The 18,041-nt window shown below is 39.9% G+C and overlaps 2 protein-coding genes across 2 annotated transcripts in view; both read right to left on the bottom strand.

Moving 5' to 3' along the window:
- Positions 1-58: 58 nt before the first annotated feature.
- LOC122830316 (proteinase-activated receptor 3-like) lies at positions 59-2,924 on the bottom strand. The gene is made up of 3 exons (XM_044115567.1): positions 2,810-2,924; positions 2,340-2,720; positions 59-1,270 (listed from the first exon to the last, which is right to left on the bottom strand). The coding sequence occupies exons 2-3, from the start codon at positions 2,697-2,699 to the stop codon at positions 743-745; spliced, it is 888 nt and encodes a 295-aa protein (XP_043971502.1). The 5' UTR covers positions 2,700-2,720; positions 2,810-2,924; the 3' UTR covers positions 59-742.
- A 1,178-nt stretch (positions 2,925-4,102) lies between these two features.
- The window catches only part of LOC122830314 (SUN domain-containing protein 2-like), a 32,057-nt gene continuing 18,118 nt past the window's right edge, over positions 4,103-18,041 (bottom strand). Inside the window, exons 2-16 of the mRNA XM_044115563.1 lie at positions 14,090-14,198; positions 13,894-13,988; positions 13,310-13,687; positions 13,167-13,226; positions 12,455-12,526; positions 11,967-12,055; positions 10,859-10,909; positions 10,655-10,693; positions 8,988-9,182; positions 8,784-8,897; positions 8,606-8,702; positions 7,895-8,010; positions 7,642-7,815; positions 6,638-6,727; positions 4,103-6,074 (exon numbers count right to left, since the gene is read on the bottom strand). Coding sequence (XP_043971498.1) covers positions 5,958-6,074; positions 6,638-6,727; positions 7,642-7,815; positions 7,895-8,010; positions 8,606-8,702; positions 8,784-8,897; positions 8,988-9,182; positions 10,655-10,693; positions 10,859-10,909; positions 11,967-12,055; positions 12,455-12,526; positions 13,167-13,226; positions 13,310-13,687; positions 13,894-13,988; positions 14,090-14,196 — 1,794 coding nt within the window. The 5' untranslated portion in view covers positions 14,197-14,198 and the 3' untranslated portion in view covers positions 4,103-5,957. The remainder of the gene's footprint in view (positions 6,075-6,637; positions 6,728-7,641; positions 7,816-7,894; positions 8,011-8,605; positions 8,703-8,783; positions 8,898-8,987; positions 9,183-10,654; positions 10,694-10,858; positions 10,910-11,966; positions 12,056-12,454; positions 12,527-13,166; positions 13,227-13,309; positions 13,688-13,893; positions 13,989-14,089; positions 14,199-18,041) is intronic.

Here is an 18,041-nt window from a genome sequence, read left to right as displayed (position 1 = left end):
AAATTTAAAGGTATATTTAAACGAGCTGCAAGATATGATTCCTTTTAAAACTCAGTTGTAGAGGGTTTAATAGAAAGCCTTTAATATTTTTAAACGTATTTTATTTGACGTACAACTTTTTTTTCCCCTGCTAATTCAAATGAGTTAGTTACAGTAACTGTTGCTATCACTGATACAGAGGCATCAAATTACTCTTCTATTGCAGCAGCAAAATCTGAATATCAACCACTTAGTAATTAGTCCAGTCTTTTCAATGGAGAAAAAAAACAACATTTTGAATTATTCTGTTCAAATCTGATTTTGTTGAGTCATACTTTACCTTTTGAGTTATCCAAAGTCTCAAGGAATATTTAATTGGTAGCCAAGACTTTATGTTTCCCTCAGGTATAACTGGTGATGGGAAACAAGTTAATTTATTGTGTTTATCTAATGTAGCATAATTATTAACCTGGATGAACATAATTCAGTTCCTTGTTACTAACTGAAGCAATAAATTTAAGTGGGATCAACAATTCTCTTTTTTCAGCACGAGATTAATGGGATTATCTTCATTAGTCGGTAAATAAAAAATATTGAAGGCGACAAGACGATAAAAATATCTAAGCGGGAGAAAACAAACGTTCTCTTGGCTTCCACCACATCGCCACGATGACTATTTACTTGTAAGGCTCTTGTGTGCATCTGTAGCCGTAGGGGTGTCGGTAAACGTGGAGGACGGGAGGTGACGTCACACACGGCCGGGTTAAACCTTGACGTCGGCCGGGCTCTCCGAGGCCCTCTTGCAGCAGAAAGCGTTCAGTCCCTCCAACTTTGAGATGTAGAGCAGGGGCTCGATGCTGCAGCTCAGGTCCATGATGGCGAACACGCTGATGCTGATCAGACAGAGGTACTCGAACCGCGTGTAGTAAGACACGAAGGGCATGGAGGCCACGGGGGGAAGGTAGTTGAAGACGATGATGCCCAGGTTCTTCAGCACCATCTTGAAGGCCCTCTTCTTCACTGGGTGCATCTTTTCCTTCCCCGCCACCGAGTGCCGGAGGACCCAGATGACGGAGATGTTGCAGAAGAGCATAACGGCGAATGCAAAGAGGATGACCCCGGCGAAGATGCCGGTCACGCTCAGAATGCCGTGGATCCCCTTGATGATGCTGTAGGGCATTATTAAACTCCAGATTATGACACAAACGCAAACGCGGGTGATGGTCTCCTGGTAGTTTGAGAAAAACACTGGGTGTACGACAGCCATGTAGCGGTCCACGCAGATACACACCTGGGGGGTACACACAGGGAGAAATAACTATTTAGCATTTATGTTGATTAGCTCTATTAATTTGTTTGGCTTTCAGGCTTGTAAAATTACTGCAGTGTACTTGTGCTTTTCCCGTGATGTCTAATTTGGGTGTCTGTTTAGAGCTCGACAAAAGCCTTCCTTCCCTTGTTACCTTTTCACATTAGAACCATGTACTTCTGAGTATTTAGGTTGATCTTGTGTGATGAACTGGAACAATGTAGAGCAAAAGTGAAAAGCGAAATGAAATTGATTAAAACTTTAGCAAATAAAAATATGAGAAATGTGGTGTCTGTTTACATTCATCACCAGGCAGGGTGAAAGCAGTTTTGAATTCCGGTAATGTTTCACCTGCACCAAAAAGCCGCTTCGAACCGCCCGCGCGACAAAAACACGCGCGAGCTCACAAGAGGCGTGCTGCGCTCGCGCCGCAAGAGAACTACTGACACCGTGATATTAGACACCGCGTTTCGATGAAGTTGTCGTGCTTTTTTATTTGCTCGTGCGCTCTAACCAGAAAAGCTGATACGTTTCCGTTAAAAGATATTTCGACGGACGGTCGGGTAGACATTCAGATACCGTTCTCTCAGTTCTTCACAGAGAACCGTATCTGACCGGCTGTATGGAGCCGGAGCACCGATAATTCTTTTCTCTCCAAGGCTGAGGCACTGACTTCATGACGAGCAATCTGCTTCTTAGGTGGCTGGTTGAGAACAAAGGACTGGTTTTGTCTCACAGAGACCGAAACCAATCAAACTGCTCCTAACGCCATGTTTAAAACTTGAACAGTCCCTGACATCGAGGCGATGTAGGCAAAGGCTAAGGGCGCCAGTCCAGTGGGCGCCAATAAAGGTGGCAAGTAAAACATTTTTACTATTATTTTCAAAGCTTATAGTTAATAATATAAGGATTCTATACCAATCTAGCAAAGAATATAAAATACTTAATCTAATAATATTGATACTTTACTAAGAAGCCCCACTCCTCCTTTTCCACTAGTTGGTTTGTTCCTCACAGTCACAGTAGAAGGACAAAGTCAAGAAAAACTTACAAGAAACAGTGGTGCTAGGTCTTTCACCCCATATGCAAACCTCTGGAAGATCCAGATGTTCTTGTCGTCCAGCTCCAGCCTGTTGACCAACTCTATAGGGGTCATCAAGCAGAAGTAGGCGTCCAGCACGGCCAGGTTGAGGAAGAAGATGTCCGACGTGGAGGTGTTCTTCTTTTTCGAAGCGATTTGCCAGATGACGAAGATGTTGCCCGGAGTGCCAACGACCAGGTTGATCACCTTGCACGCAAAGTAGAAGGCAAAGGGCTGAGGGGACACGACGCATTCTGGGTAATTGTACCAGAGCGGGCGAACACGACCCCCGGTGCTGGTCGAGTTGTCATAAAGGCTGGTGTTCAACATGTTTTAAATCTGGAAGGAAAGCTTAAAAAAAAAAGAGTTGGAGTAAAAGTTATGGTTTATCATTCATGTCTAATCCATTAAGATCGTAAACATCTCATCAAACACCTTACCTCAACACAGCACCGACCTTCTTATCCTGACGATCACTGGGACGAATAACTCACTCTACAAGAACCAAGTGTACAGTTTCAGGACTGGAAGAGAATTTACATCATGTGATTCCCGTTTGTAACATTGAGCTAAGTTGTAATTGGTTATCTCCATGAACTTGAGTAGCTGTGTTCAGTGATTGGATGGTGTGGAGCTGGATGAAAGGCGTGTTTAGGCTGCGGCGGAGACGGATGGTGGAGCAACATTTATATACAATGTGCAAAGTTGTAAAAGCTCTCCCGTTACCCAACATTTCTCCTCTTTTTGATTTTAGAAAATGATATTTTAGGTTGCAGACTCTTTAGTAGGAAATATAACATAAGCCACCAACTGGATGGTAAGTTTTATGTGTCTCCGGCAGCACAATGATTCTCCCATGAGTATTTTATCTACAGTAGCAGTACAGAAGCTTCATCGCACTGATGCAACCTGAAACCGTAAACAACTGATGTAAGGTTGGCAAATGAGAAATCTAACGCAAGGTGTTACTGTAGAGCTTCGACTGAGGTAAGGAACTTCACAATGGACACGAAGAGATGCATTATTATGTTGGTGCCAACCACAGTTCAACATGGAAAGACGTGGAAGTGTTTTTTTTTTGTTTTTTTTTTTCAAATTGTAGTGCGACGACATTTCTCTGGTACTTCAGAGATACTGGCTGGCCATGACCTCTGCAGGAGGTCTCCATCTTGACAGAAGGCTGAGCTGAGATCTTCAAATCATCCCAACTTTGTGTTCTGACCTCAAAAAGTCCTGAAATCATTACGTTTATTCCGATAGTTTAGAACCACAAAGAAACCGTGAGTAGTTATACCTCTAAGAATACGTTTTAAAAAAATTTTTGAATATAAGTCTGTAGCCTCCAAACCGTGTTTGTCCCTGAAAATGTAAATGAAGCCAATTGTTACATTTTTCAAATGAAGTGTGATTCTGAAACGTTTTTACAAGTTACATTATTTCTCTTAAATTACGTAACAAGTTGGTGCAATGACTTTGATAATTTACCATTCAGAATATTAATAGCATTTTATGAGACTGATAAAAAGTTTTAATGTACAAATACAACATAATGTAGCCTTATCCTTGCTACACTACAAAGTAAAACAAAATCTGATGGCGACATTTGTCTTAATCCAAACTTTTTCCGTTTATCTTTTAGATTATTCACGTTTTCTTTCCATTTGTTTCCTGAGCAGATTTTCCCAACTCTACCAATTTCAGCAGGAAAGAAGAAGAAGAAAAAAAACAACAAAGATGTTATAATCCTTTATTCACCAACAACCTTATCACATTTTCTAGCTGAACGGAGTCTGCATTTCAAAATTGAAGCAGTTGGGTAATTTTTCTGCTTTGTTTTTATTAAGGAGAACAGAATAAAAAAAAAAAAGAAGCAAAAATATGATGTGTTTCCTCCCCCCCAACTTTCTCACACAGATTTATTTCTGCAAAACCTTAGGAAGAGTTACATATGTTGAGTTGTCTAGACAGGAGAGCCAGTAAAAGAACTCAACATTTGGTAAAAAAAACAAAAAACATGTACAACATAAACACAAGCCTTATGTTGTAAAGATGTAAGACATTCATCGTTTAGTAAAGCATATTCAGGGATAATCAGTTTATTTAATTGATAAAAAGTAAAAAAAAAAAAAAAGGAAATTAAGCAAAGAGTTTCTGTACTTCAGTTCTTTGCACTTTAATATGAGGATGAAAGACACAAATTTGGCTTTCTGATTTAAAAGTAACACTTCGGTTCCACTTTACCCGCCGTCCTATTTGATTCTGTTGGTGCAGTAGCTTTTAAAAATGGGTGGTAATGAGTCAGACATGTACAAAAACAAATACAAATCACCTTAAACTTTGAAGCGATCTCACACCTCAAAGTGCTACAATCTCTGAGAAGAAACAGATCCTGAGTTTATTTTTGTCTAGATTCGAAAAGGTGGGTAGGAATAAATTATTTTCCATCATATCTAGTGCAGATCTGAGTAAATTAATACGGATTCCTCTTCTAAATCCTGTCTAAATATGCTATATGACATGTGAAACAAAAGGTACTGGCAGTTCTGCCAATTAATTAAAATTTTGATTCGTTTCTGAGAATGTTTAACGACTTAAGAATACAGTTGTAGTCAAGTCTACCCTTCAAAGCAGATAATATAAATTCATAAATTATATCTTTGTCTAACGAATAAAGAAGCATTTTAGCTTGAAAAGTTCCTATAAACTCCTCAGTTCAAGGAAATGGAAAGAGATCTTTCATGCGATTAGCATGGCGTCTATTAAAAAAGATGTTCAAGTATTTCAAGTACCAGAAATTAAATAAGCACACTGGAGTCTCCTAAAAGAGTGCAAAATATAATCACACAAAACTGCATATTTTTCTCTGTTTTTTTTTTTCCAGAATTTACCACAATAAGAAACAATGCTGATTAAATATGCTCCCCTGCTGCCTGTCATGATTCTTACTAGCCAATCAAACTGTGATACATCATGGCGGTGAGACAAAAATCAAAAATTTATTTCAAAAAGGCATCCAACATGGACAGAGCCTGTCAGTCACAACGTGCTGTTTTGTTGTTGTTTTTTTTTAGTTTTGACATCTTATTTGTGGCACTTTATTATTTATTAATTCAGCCTTCCTCAGTTGTTTTATAATCAAGAAGAACTAGCAAAACGAAACAAAACAAAAAAACATTAACTAGAAGAAAATTCTGGCTTATTCTAGCACACTGAACCACGAAGCAGAAAAATACTCATAAATAGAAATAATCAATAGCAAAATTTGAAAAACTATCTAGTGGCACGCTCATGATTGTAAGCATAAAGTTACCAGAACCTCATGCTACCAAAAGGTTTCACCAGGCAGACGTTTGGTCAAACTTCATTCTTCTGTCCGCCAGGCTAATTGTGCGCTGCACAAAGAGCTCCTCTATCGCCTCTAACTTTAATATTACCAAAGAAAAAACACTGCAAAAAAACCTGCTGCTTTACAGACAGCTGGGACAGGAGTAACATTACTCAACACCTTTTCAGTAGAAATGAGTCCTTTACTCATTGGACAACAAGGGAGAACTTTCATGTCTTTAAACACGTGATGCAAAGGGATTCTCAAACGTAGGCGAGCGTTCCGTGCACACGGAACCGGTAAAGGCACGTGTATTCGACGTGACCCCAGTTAGAGAGAACTCGCAGCTCCACAAACCGAAACACCTCGTCACTGGGGTTCTGCGCGAGAGCAGGGGAGAAGAAGACAGCGGGACGGACGGAGGAGAGGAGAGGTGAGAGAGGTGAACGAAGACTTAGACTGTATTCTGTTACTATGGAAACAGAAACGAGATGCACTGGTGATAGTACGACGGCTTATTAGGGATATTGCAGATAGAAAAGTGAAGGACGGGTACATTTGTGCCAAAGAATCTCAGAAATTTAAAGAGTTTGAAAAGTCAAAAGTTTGATAGAAAAAAAAAACTCGGAAACTTTCTGAGTATTAAAAGCAAAACATTTTTTTGCAAATCAAACATTTTCCAATTTTCATGCTCTGAAATTTCCATGTTTCTTTCTAGGAAATTTCTAAGATTAATCTAAAGTTTTTGAAAGATTTTTTTCTAGAAAACTTTCGACGTTTCAAACTCAGAAATTTAGAAGCTCTTTCCTACAAAAATTCTGAGATTGATCTCAAAATTTCTGAAACTTTTGGTGGAAATTCACTCCTCTTTGTTTCTTTTAATTTTTTTAATCTACAATATCCCTAATACACCGCCGTGTAACAGAGACCAGTCTGAACTTACAGGCAGTTTAAACGTCTGAGTTGACTCTCCGTCTTCATCATAAAAAAACGCCCCGAGCAGCGCTCCTTCTTCTGTGTCATTTTTCAATCCCTGGAGGAAAAAGAAACAGAAGAAAGCTGCTCTGAATGAAGCTCTCTCTACTTGAGTTGTCATAGTGATTTATAATAATAATAATAATAATAATAATAATAATAATAGCTAACAATACACATGTCACCTATTAACACAATTAATCCCATTATTTTAAATTTTTCTTTTAAAACAAACAAAAGTCTTGAGCCGGAACCTTTGTTTTCACGTGTTTCTGGCACCCCCGTAAATCTGACGCACAACTACAAACAGCAGCGATGGTTGACAAAGCCACTGGGAGTTCATTTTTACTTTTTTACAGGAAAAAACTATTGTTGTGTGCAAGTTGTTTTTCTTTTTTAAATCAAGTTGCACCACTCGATAATAATAATAATAATAATAATAATAATAATAATAATAATAACAATACAGAATATTAATAATAATAGTAATATGTTTCATACAAGATTAGCAATATGAAAGTTTGGAGCACAGTTAAGGCTCGCTTCAATCTTCTGAAATGACATATAATAAATACAGTTTATCACATTTGACAATTATAAAAGTCAGCTCCAATATTTGCCAAGAAATTTTTTTACACTCAAATTAGACACACTGGAAGGCATGATGAATAAAGTTCTATATTTACTAATGAACTAAGTGAAATAATTACAGAAAGTCATCCATTATTGGCAGAATCATTTATCATTTTTTCTTCTTTTATGTTGCTGTGTGTTATTGTCATTTTTGTAACCGGCTGACTTGCTGGCTGAAAAACATGCGGTGCCACAAATGTATTTAAATCAGCTGAATGGAGCAAAATGCACCACTGACATTGCAAGGCAACCAGTCCCACCACAGAGTTTTGTTTGAGCTACCGGGATACACAAAACCCCCCGAAAAATAAAAAATGCGTGCAGCATCGTGGAACTCACGTAGACTTCAAAGTTTTTTGGTGCCGAGTCAATGTTGCCGGTGGGGGAGTTGTAGCGAGGCAGGTGGTCCAGAGTCACATGACTTATCCTGATGGGGTGAGACAGAGAGATGACCAGGGTGCCTTGGACGCCGTGGAACGCCCAGCATTTCCCAGGGAGCAGCACCGGGTAACCCTGGAGAGACAGCAGGCTTCGTTAGCGACCCCGCCTGGGAAAGCCAACGTTCACCGACGGAGCGAACAGGATGTCGTGCCTGGATGACGGTGCGCGGGCTCTCAGACGGATACCAGAGAGGGAAACCAAAGAGAGTGATGCACGCCGAGCGAATGCGATACGTCTCTGAACACCGTGTGCTGACGATGCTGGCACCTTCACAGACACGCACACAGAAAACCGGATTAATGGAAAGGAGAAAAGGTCCTCGTGCGTCTTCAATGCACAGTTAAAAATAACAGATATTTTACACACACTAAGAAAAACGTTCAGATTGATGTACATATTTAAATATATCTGGGGGGTTTTAATTTGAAAAAACATCCAACCTAAGGAAGCCGAGAGAGGTCGTATTTGCGTAGTTTTTTTTCCTCCTTAACATAACAAGATATTTAAATTTTGTTATCACAAAATAACAGTTTTCTTCAGATAATTTCTTCCGTTATCAGAATTTAGTTTTTCAATTGTTTTCTAGCGAAGAGTTACAGTTACACACACATCCCATGACCTACACTTAGTAGTCCTCTCAGGCTGTCGTGGCAGGCAGAATGGAATCACTCACACACACACATACACACACACACACGCACACACACACCAATCAATTATCTGAAAAATACGATCTGGAAATTAACTTATCTTGAGAAAACCATCGGGGGAAAGTATCTGTGGTCTCGGCTTCCGTACCAAACAAAGCAGACTTGGTAGAACTTTAAACACAAACTCTGGCAGGAGATTTTAAACCTCTGACCTTGAGTCTCAAGAGCAAAGTCAGGCATTTTGTCAGCCTCTGGACGTCTACACTCCTTGCAGTCCACTTTGACCTCCATCCGGTTTGCTTCCTGTTTCTGATTGAAGAACAGAGCTAACGGTGAGAAACACTCACAGTTAGGAATTCATACTTCCACGACGATCTCCAGACTGGCTACCTGGATGCGATCAGAGAGCCACTTCTCCATGGCCAGCTGGAGCTCTGGTGTGAGCTGGTTGTGGGCGGAGTCTGGAGCTGGCGTCGCATGCATGGAGGACAGCTCCTGGGACAACTACGGCAACACAAAGGGGCCACAGTGAAGCCACAGTGTTGGAAGTGGGAGGAAACGTCTCCACCAGTCAGAGGCGTTTCCGGCGGTTACCTTGGCGTTCTGGGTCTCCAGAGTTTGGATCTTGAGGCTGAGGCTGGTGGCAGCGGAGCGGCTGTCCAGCTGATGAACTTCCATCTGCTTCCCCAGACCAGAAACCTCCTGCTCCAGGTGGCGGCGGATGTCAGAGTCCGCCACCTCGATCTTCGCCTTCAGGAAATCCACGTCCAGCTGATGTTTCTCCTTCAGCTGCGGGAAAACGATAAAGAGAAGCTGTTGGGTGTGGAGGCTGCTGCTCCTTACGGAAAGGCAGTTACTTTTTGAAAATAATCACACACTCATTCTGCACATTGTGTACACAGACTTATCTGTGAAAAAGTATTTGCCCTCCACTTCCAATCCCATGCCCAGATTTCTTCTGTATTGGCTTATTTAATTACTCTCACAATTCAGATTCTCAGAGACATTTTAATATCAAACTAAGATAAACACAAAAAGCAGTTTTCCAATAATGATTTCACTGGATGTACTTAGAGGAAAAAAGTTATCTAAACCAACACATTGTGCCCCATGCTAAAAAAAACAAAAAAATCTGAGCAGATCTGAAATTTATCCATCACAAAAAAAGAAACAAGTGCTATATAAATAAAATATGTAATTATTATTATTACCGTAATTTCCGGACTATAGAGCGCACCTGATTATAAACCGCACCCCCTACATTTTTAAAGGAAACACATTTTGTACATACATAAGCCGCACCGGTGTATAAGCCGCATGTGTCTACATTGAAACATGAGATATTTACAAAGAAAGACGGTACACAGAAGGTGTTTTTAAAGTTTTAATAATATGCTGTAGCTTTTCTTTCTGAACAGCAGCAATATAGCAAAACAACACTAACAGCGCTGGTTTAAATAACATACGGTTAAAAGTCACGGAGAGCCGTCATCCTCTTCCTCCTGTGCACTGAAATCATGGAAGTCTTCTTCCTCAGTGTCTGTTTTCTTCTTTATCGGCCAGCTCGATTGCTTTTAACTTTAAAGCTGCATCATATGCATTTCTTCTTGCATTCTCCATGATGAGGGTCTGTTCAAGCTAATTTTATTCATGCACAAAGCACGATGTTACATTAGTCTTCCTCTACAGATATATTCCAACTGTCTCACGCTTACCTTTTCTGCTCCAGCGCCCCTACTGGCCGTTAGAAAAAATTCATAAATAAGCCGCATCGTTGTATAAGCCGCAGGGTCAAAAGCGTGAGACAAAAGGCTTATAGTCCGGAAATTACGGTAAATGATGTCAGACAATTAAAGCGATGTGGTTAGAAATGTTAGACATAAGAGCTATTAAATATATTTTTGTCAATGTATACAATCAACGTTATTAAAAATAAAGCATTCTAGTTTTTAAACCTGCGACAGCAAATAGAATCCAACAGAAAATCTATCATTTCTGCAGTTTCATATCTCAAACACCAGAGGTCACTCTAAGCGCAGGTTAGCTACGATAAACTGAACCTCATTTTCTTTTAAGAATCTTCCAACAATAAATATAGAAACGGCTCATTAAAGGAGCATTTAGGACATTTTCTCTTTTTGTTGAGTGATATATGGCAGCTGAAGAGAGTGTGTGTAGGTGAAGGTTGTTCTGATGTTAATTTTTCTGGACATTGTATTAATTGATCACCATAGATGCTGCCAAACAAAGAGCAAACAAACCTGGCTGAGAAGCTGTTCTTGTTTCCGCTGAAGCTCCGCCTGGGATAGAAAAACACAAACAAATTTAATAAAAATCTGTTTCTGGATCAGGGATCAGGCCTCGAATCCATTCTAACCAATTTATTTTGTTTACTGTTCAGTACCATTTGTAATAACCAGATATTACAAATGTTAAATTTCTCTCTAACTTTCCCTTTGTCTTACCAGAAAATCTTGCATCTTTGCTTGTATAGCAGCAGAAACGACATCTGGATCCTGGATGGAAGGAAAATACACTTTTAATTAACTCAAATGAGAAAACATCACAGTTGTGAGCAAAGCTAAAATACACGGTATCTTTTAAAACAAGCAGGTTGCAAATGAATGTTTGCACCTCTTCATACTCTGACTACATACTAAACCCATGTTTTGATGGTGGGCATGATGCCCTTTCTACAAAGTACGTTATTATATCGTTATAACCCAGAAAACACAAACCTTCAGAAAGTTTGTTTTTTTCACGTCAGTCCACACGGCATTTTGCCAGAAGTCCATATGTGAGTTGGAGTATTTAGCTAGAATTTGTGTTCGTTTTAAAACTCTGCAGAGATCAGGCCTCCAGGTGACTCGTAAAACTAAACACTGCTTTCGTATTTACTCAGATTAACTTTTGTCTGATATCAGAATTTGTTTAAGAACCTGAAATATTTCCATTTTCCAACGTAGCAAAAACTAGGGATGGACGGATCCACTTTTTTCACTTCCAATACCGATATCTGAAGTTTAGTATCGGCCGATACCGATTTGATACGGAAAAACAGCTGAATTGGATTAAAACGTACCTGTACCGGATTACAAATTTATTTGATAACTCTGCACCAACAAAGAACACAGCTAATTACACAAAAACAACTTTAATTTGTTCAGTCGGTGCAAATAGGAGTAGAAAAACCAATGCAGAATAAATAATAAAGAAACTGACAAAAGCAACAGGTTGACTACTTTAGCCAAACACGTACAAATGAACTGCAACACACTTTCTTTCAGATGTTTCTCAAAGTGCAATTAGGAATTCTACATATAAAATAAATAATAAAGGATAGAACTACAATGAATATATCAACTCTTATCGATCAGCCACATCGTCACAAATACACAATATAGAATTTATTTCAATAACGAGATTGATACAGATATCAATATCGGATCGGTGCATCTCTAGTGAAAACTGAACGAATCCGTAAGAAGGAAGTAAAGTTTTTTCCCAGCAGCGCACTGTGGTAACCAGAACAGACACACAGAGAGAGGAACACAAGCTGTAGCTGAGTCCTACCATCACAGGTGTGGGGATGTTGCTGGGTCGAATCCCGGGTTCTGTGCGAACGACGAAAGAGGTGAACAAAGGAAGGAGCAACCAAATACCTGCAGAAAAAAAATAAAGAGGGGAAAAACAAAGCTTCAGATAAAGCCCTCAGAAACACGCAGAAACTACAGCATCATTTAACTGGTGCGTGACACGTTCGGTCACTGTGGGGTGGAACATGAAACACGGCTGCTTTGAGTCAGACCCTGCCACCTCCTCTGACTGCCTGGGGAAAACCCTGCTCTTGATAACTTTATACCCTTCACACAACAGCGGCTCTAGCAGCGCTGTTAAAGGGCGTGTGCTGCTTTCATTAAAAAGAAACGTGATCACAGTCGTTTGAGCTGCAGAGATCTACACAGATCTGCTAGAATAATGCTAGTGTCTTTAACACAAGGCTGAAACATCAACCAGACGACGCAGCAGGCTCCGATACGTTGAATGTTGGCGTAACTTACACATGAGTATGATGAGGAGCAGGAGAGCCAGCAGGAAAGCCTTCTTCGTCCGATCCCTGACTGAATCGTTAGCTGTAAGAAAGAGAACTCATGTTTTATTTACAGAGATATTTTTATCAGGTAGAAAAATCACAAGAAGCTATTTTTACAGAAATATTGGCATGTGAAAGCAGCTTATAGTCCACAGGCAGATGTTAAAAAGTAATAAAAATATTGCCGTTGTCTAGGTATGCACCATACATCGGCAATAATATCGTTATTCTCCGATGTTATTGTATTCAGTCATTTTTTTAACGTACCAGTCCGATATCGACAACCAATGTTTATTTCTAGCTTGTAAGGTGTAAAAAGTTAGAACACAATTAATTGCTTTTTTGCACACCAAAGCATTCTGGTATTTTACATGCCAGGTCGGAACCTTTGTTGTCTGTTTCTAGTACGCCCATAAATCTCACGCACAAGCTATACCCCCAAACAAACAACAGATGACAAACCTGCTTCTCTTCTCTGGGCAAACTTAGCAGCTTTGCTAAATACAGATACGGTAAAAACAACAACAAAAAAACCACCCTACCTCCTACACACCTAGCAGCAAAACTTTTTAGCATAAAACAAGATTCAAAATTACTTGTTTCCATTAAGCTAATGTATTTTCAAAATGTCAAATTGCACATTTATATGGTCAGTGGAAACACAGCTAAAGATGACAAACCTGAAGATGTGACATGAAGCACTTTTCTGTGTGCACGAGCAGCCATCACTGAGGCTGAATCTGTCACAAAGTAGAGACAAAGAATTTCATTAGGGTTCGCCAAGAAACACAAACACACATATAAAACACAAAGTAGTTCTCACTCATTAGATTAGAAAAGGCTTCACTGATTCTTCTTCTGTATCCTGGACTGGGGGCTGCACCGTTACTGCAGGGTGGGGTTCTGGTTGTGCTGATGGCAGGTGAAGGCTTCCTGTAGGGGCCCTCGGCGGACGAGTACCCTGAGCTGTCGGCGCCACTTTGACTCTGCTCCTTGCTTTTGGATCTGTGCTGTTGGGGCGGCAGGCTGGCGCTGCAGTGGCCAGGAGAAGGGCTCCTCTCCGGGGTCCTTGAGTGGCATCGCTTGGACGTGTGGTTCTGAGGAGACGACAGAGTCAGTGCCGGCCGAGGGGTCGGCGCGGCAGGGGCGAAGGTGACGCTCCTCATGGGCGACAGGGTGGGAGCGCTCCCTGCCGTCAGACCTGGAAGGGAACAGATAGCTGCCGTGTCAGATTGTCCCACTCCCAACAGGATGGTGCTTCCTCAGTTTGACGGATGACATGACATTTAATTAGCTGTCTAATTATTATTGTTTTGTTAAATTAGTAATTATTTAGCTCCGCTGTTTTGAAAAGAGCTCTACAACACAGATCTGACTAAAAGTTCAGGAGTGACAGGGTGTACTGGCCTGGCCCAGGGACCGGAGTTTCTGGACTGGCAGAACTGCCGTTGCTGCTGGTGCGGGAAGCCGACTTCCGACCTCCGGACTTCTTCTTGAAAACCCTGGAGGACAAATGGGCGTCAGAGAACAATCACACATGGGACTCAAGTTGGATTTCCAAGCTAGAATCCTTGCTTTGCACACAAATACTGGAGATACTTACTTGACAGGGTTTTCTCTGTAGGATATGTTGGTCACACTGCTGGAGTCGGATTCCTCATCTGAATGGTAGTAGCCACCAGACACCAGGCGAGAACTCCTACGAGCCATGACTGAAGGGATAAGATGAAGAAATCATAGGATTAAGTAAGCTTCTTTTACTAACGATGCTCAATATATCGGCACCAACATCGCTATCAGCCGATGTATCGGTTTCAGTTTGACGATCGAGAATTCCTGGAAAGTTATTCGAGAGGATATGGCTCGAATATTGTCTCGATATTCGATATCCTCCTGCTGCGTGAATACCCAACCTTGCAGCAGCTAATTAATTAAGATTAATTAATGAAAATTGGCAGTTTAATTAACTGCTAATTAATGAAATCTTGTTGCCGTTTATTTGCTAGACAAGAAAAGGAAAAGGTTCGTCATGATGTATTTGTTTGGTCACGTGACAGTAACAGTGACGTAGCAAAGGATTGTGGGAAGCAATGGTGAAGTGGTAGGCTGACTGTTTCTTTTCAAGATGTCAGAAGTCTGATAACAAAATTCTCATTTGAAACAGGCGCTTTCTGGACGACACTTACTTAAAAATAGTGTGATTTGTATCACTAAACTTTACACAGTAACTGCATTTAATCATAGTTACAAATTTACTGATATTTTGTGGAACATTCAAAAAAATAGATTTATTTTTTTTAAATATACCACCAATAACTGAAATGTATTACAACAAATCCATGCTCACAGGAAAGACAAGTAGATTCTACACATCCCAGCTGGGAATAATTTAATAATTTATAATAATAATTCATTCACATAGCAGTGGATACAACCGTAGGAGCAACAACACGCTGTGGTGGAACAGCAGGAGTGAAACATAACAAAGGAGCAACATTAACCTCGTTAGCGGTGGTGGTAGTCATACCAACAGTTAAGTCTCTAGAAGACGCTTTTGCAGTTAATCCTGGGCACGTGTAATCCAACTAATACTGCACACTCCCTGGGATTACACAGCAGGAGTACATAAACACAACTCTACAGGACATGCAAACAATTGTTCCTGTGATCTTATGCAAACAAAAACACACACGTACCTCCTGCAGACCTCAACAGAGCCGGTGAACATAAAGGAAAATATCTTACTATTCAATAAAAGAAGACTGATAGAAGGAGGGAGCAACCTGGTCTCAGCTGCTTTGTTAGCTTGTGGTCACACATGCAGAATAAGCTCAAATGTCATCACCTGCCAGTAACACAACGCATCCCAACGATGAGGCAACAGCAACTTTAAGCTGTGCGGTCCGATTGGTTAAGGATGTGTTGTTACAGTGAAGATAAGCAGCATAAACTGCTCAGCTTTACTCCTGACTGCGCCAACCCTCTGGTGAGCTCTACGTTAAAACTACACACCTGATATGCTGAAGTTACTGTCTTTGGAACTGAGAAACACTGATCTAGAGTAAGTGTACAGCTTCATTATTACAGATGTAAACTACAGATCAGGCCTGAAATCTGGGGATAGTGATGGACTCTGACCTGAACATTCAGAGCCACATAAAGACAGTTACAAAGTCGGTCTTCTGTCACCTGAAAAAACATTTCCAGGATTAAAGGTCTAATGTTGCAGCGAGATCTAGAAAAACTCATCCATGCGTTTATCTCTAGTCGCATTGATTACTGCAATAGTTTCTTCATAGATCTGCCTAAAAAGTCAATCAGACAGCTGCTGCAGATACAGAACATTGCTGCTCGTGTTCCCAATAAAACCTGAAAAATAGAGCACATATTCTCAGTCCCTACTCTGGCTTGCTGTAGAGGATAGGCTCTAAAATACTGTTGTTAGTTTAAAAATCACTGGATGGCTCGGAACAAAAATACGTTATAGAGATGTTGTCCTTGTGTAAACCTCCCTCTGGTTCTAGTCTACTCTGCTTACCCGGATTCAGAACCAAACACGCAGAAGCTGCAGTCTGTCTTCATGCACCACAAATCTGAGTTCCTTCGAAGCAAGGCAAAAACCCCACCTGTTTAAAGTTATGTTAGGTCAATATTAACTAGAACATTGAAAAATTCTCGTCTTCATTCCAATATTTGACTATAATGATCTTAGATGATGGCATTTTAGAAAATGTGATGTTTTATGTTCATAATTGTTGTGTTTTTAATCAGGTAAAGCATTTTGAACTGCATGTGTTGCTGAACTGTGCTGTACAAATAAGTACTTCCACTTCACAAAAATGTGCTACTTTGAGTTTGTGCATCACATACAATTCAAAATACATTCAAGTTTGTGGCTATAAGATGAGGAAAAGCAAAAGGAGCATGAACCTTAATGCAAGCTCGATTAGCAGAAACACATTAGCATACTAAGAAGAGTTAAAGTTGCTCTCAGAATGGTGGGTGTCATTATAGCCATATATTAATAGACCCATCGACTGACCGAACTCACTTGAGCAGAGTTACTCATAACTTAGTAATTCAAACAGGAGAAGACTTAGAAAGAACCCGGATCTAATCATCAGTCCATCTTCTCAACAGGGTGTTACCCAGCAGAGAGACAGCCAACGCTCAACTCACTAGAACGTAACAGAAATGTCAAACTTTCAGCGGAGACGAACCTTGTATTGTCTTAAATTCTTACCCTGGTCAAAGTTAGCAGGAATCCTGAAGTCATTAATGTGGGTTCGAATGTACAGACCAGCGTAACTACAACACTGACTAAAAAAAGAGCGGCAGATGATGACAGAGGGGGAAGCTGTGGCAGTCCCGACCCAACAGACAGGAAGTCTGTATGACAGAACACATGCACACAGAAAACACTGTCGTCCAAACATTTCATATTGACTAATTAGCATTAGTAGGAAAATGAGACACAAACGTTTTTGTCCAATGAGATCTTGTCTGGCTTAAAGGCTCAATATTACTTTCTGTCCGTTTATCAGCCGCCGCCGGGTTAAAAAATAAAAAAGGAAAGGTAAACCAGGAAGAGGTGATGTTTATGCAAGCAGACAGTAATAACATCATCATGCTAACTGTGCCTTCCAGTGCAGTGGAAACAGGCCTTTCTCTGTTTACACTAAATAACAACAAGACAGTGTGTGTTTTTCTTTTGAGCCGTGTCACACACACACAGGCGTGACTCCGCTCTGTGGAATACATCTTCACCCTGAAAAATAAAGGTCAGTACTGCTAGAGTAACACTAAACAACACTGAGGTAAAGTTTAGAGTTAAGAGTTAGATATTAATAGTTTCTTTCCCCTCTCGTGATAACTACCAGGCTTCTCGCGCAATATATTCATTTGCATAAAAGCCTCCATTGTATATATATTATCAGATATTCAACAGAGACAACAGGAGAAGTTTATTCTGATACGACGGACAGTAAACTAGAGGTGGGTAAATAAAATACAGATTCATCAAGGCATTGTAAATTACTTTTTCTCCAATTGAACATCTTTTCAGGAAGAGAGTGGGTCAGAATGGTAATATTGATCAAATATGCTTTAAAATTAGGATTCAAAAGTGAATTATCTCAGTTTCCACTAGAAGCGGAGAATTATTTACATTTTGATTACTTACTGAAGTAGCCATCCAAGAAATTACTCTAGGATAAAAATGGATTTGGTGGAAAGGCTACTCAACTGATCAAAAATAAAAATCAATCATTTGATTTATTTATTTATTTTTTAAATTACTTCACATGGACCAAATACAAAGTTGTGTGGGATTGCTGGTATTTCAAATATCAAACTGAAAATAATTCATATAAATAATTATAAAATAACATAAATCAGGCAAACAAAACATAATTCCCAAATCAATTTCTTTCAATAAAACACTTATGAAAGTTTACCAAAAACTGCAGCAGTGTGAATTTTTGGTTCATTCAGTGAAGCCAAAAATGTTACTAAAGAGTAGGAATACATCATAACAAAATGACTCAAGTAAAAGT

The sequence above is a fragment of the Gambusia affinis genome, linkage group LG04 (genome assembly GCF_019740435.1).
Source record: "Gambusia affinis linkage group LG04, SWU_Gaff_1.0, whole genome shotgun sequence".
NCBI lineage: Eukaryota > Metazoa > Chordata > Actinopteri > Cyprinodontiformes > Poeciliidae > Gambusia > Gambusia affinis.
Note: the sequence above shows the minus strand (reverse complement) of the source record. Positions and strands in the feature narration are given on the sequence as shown.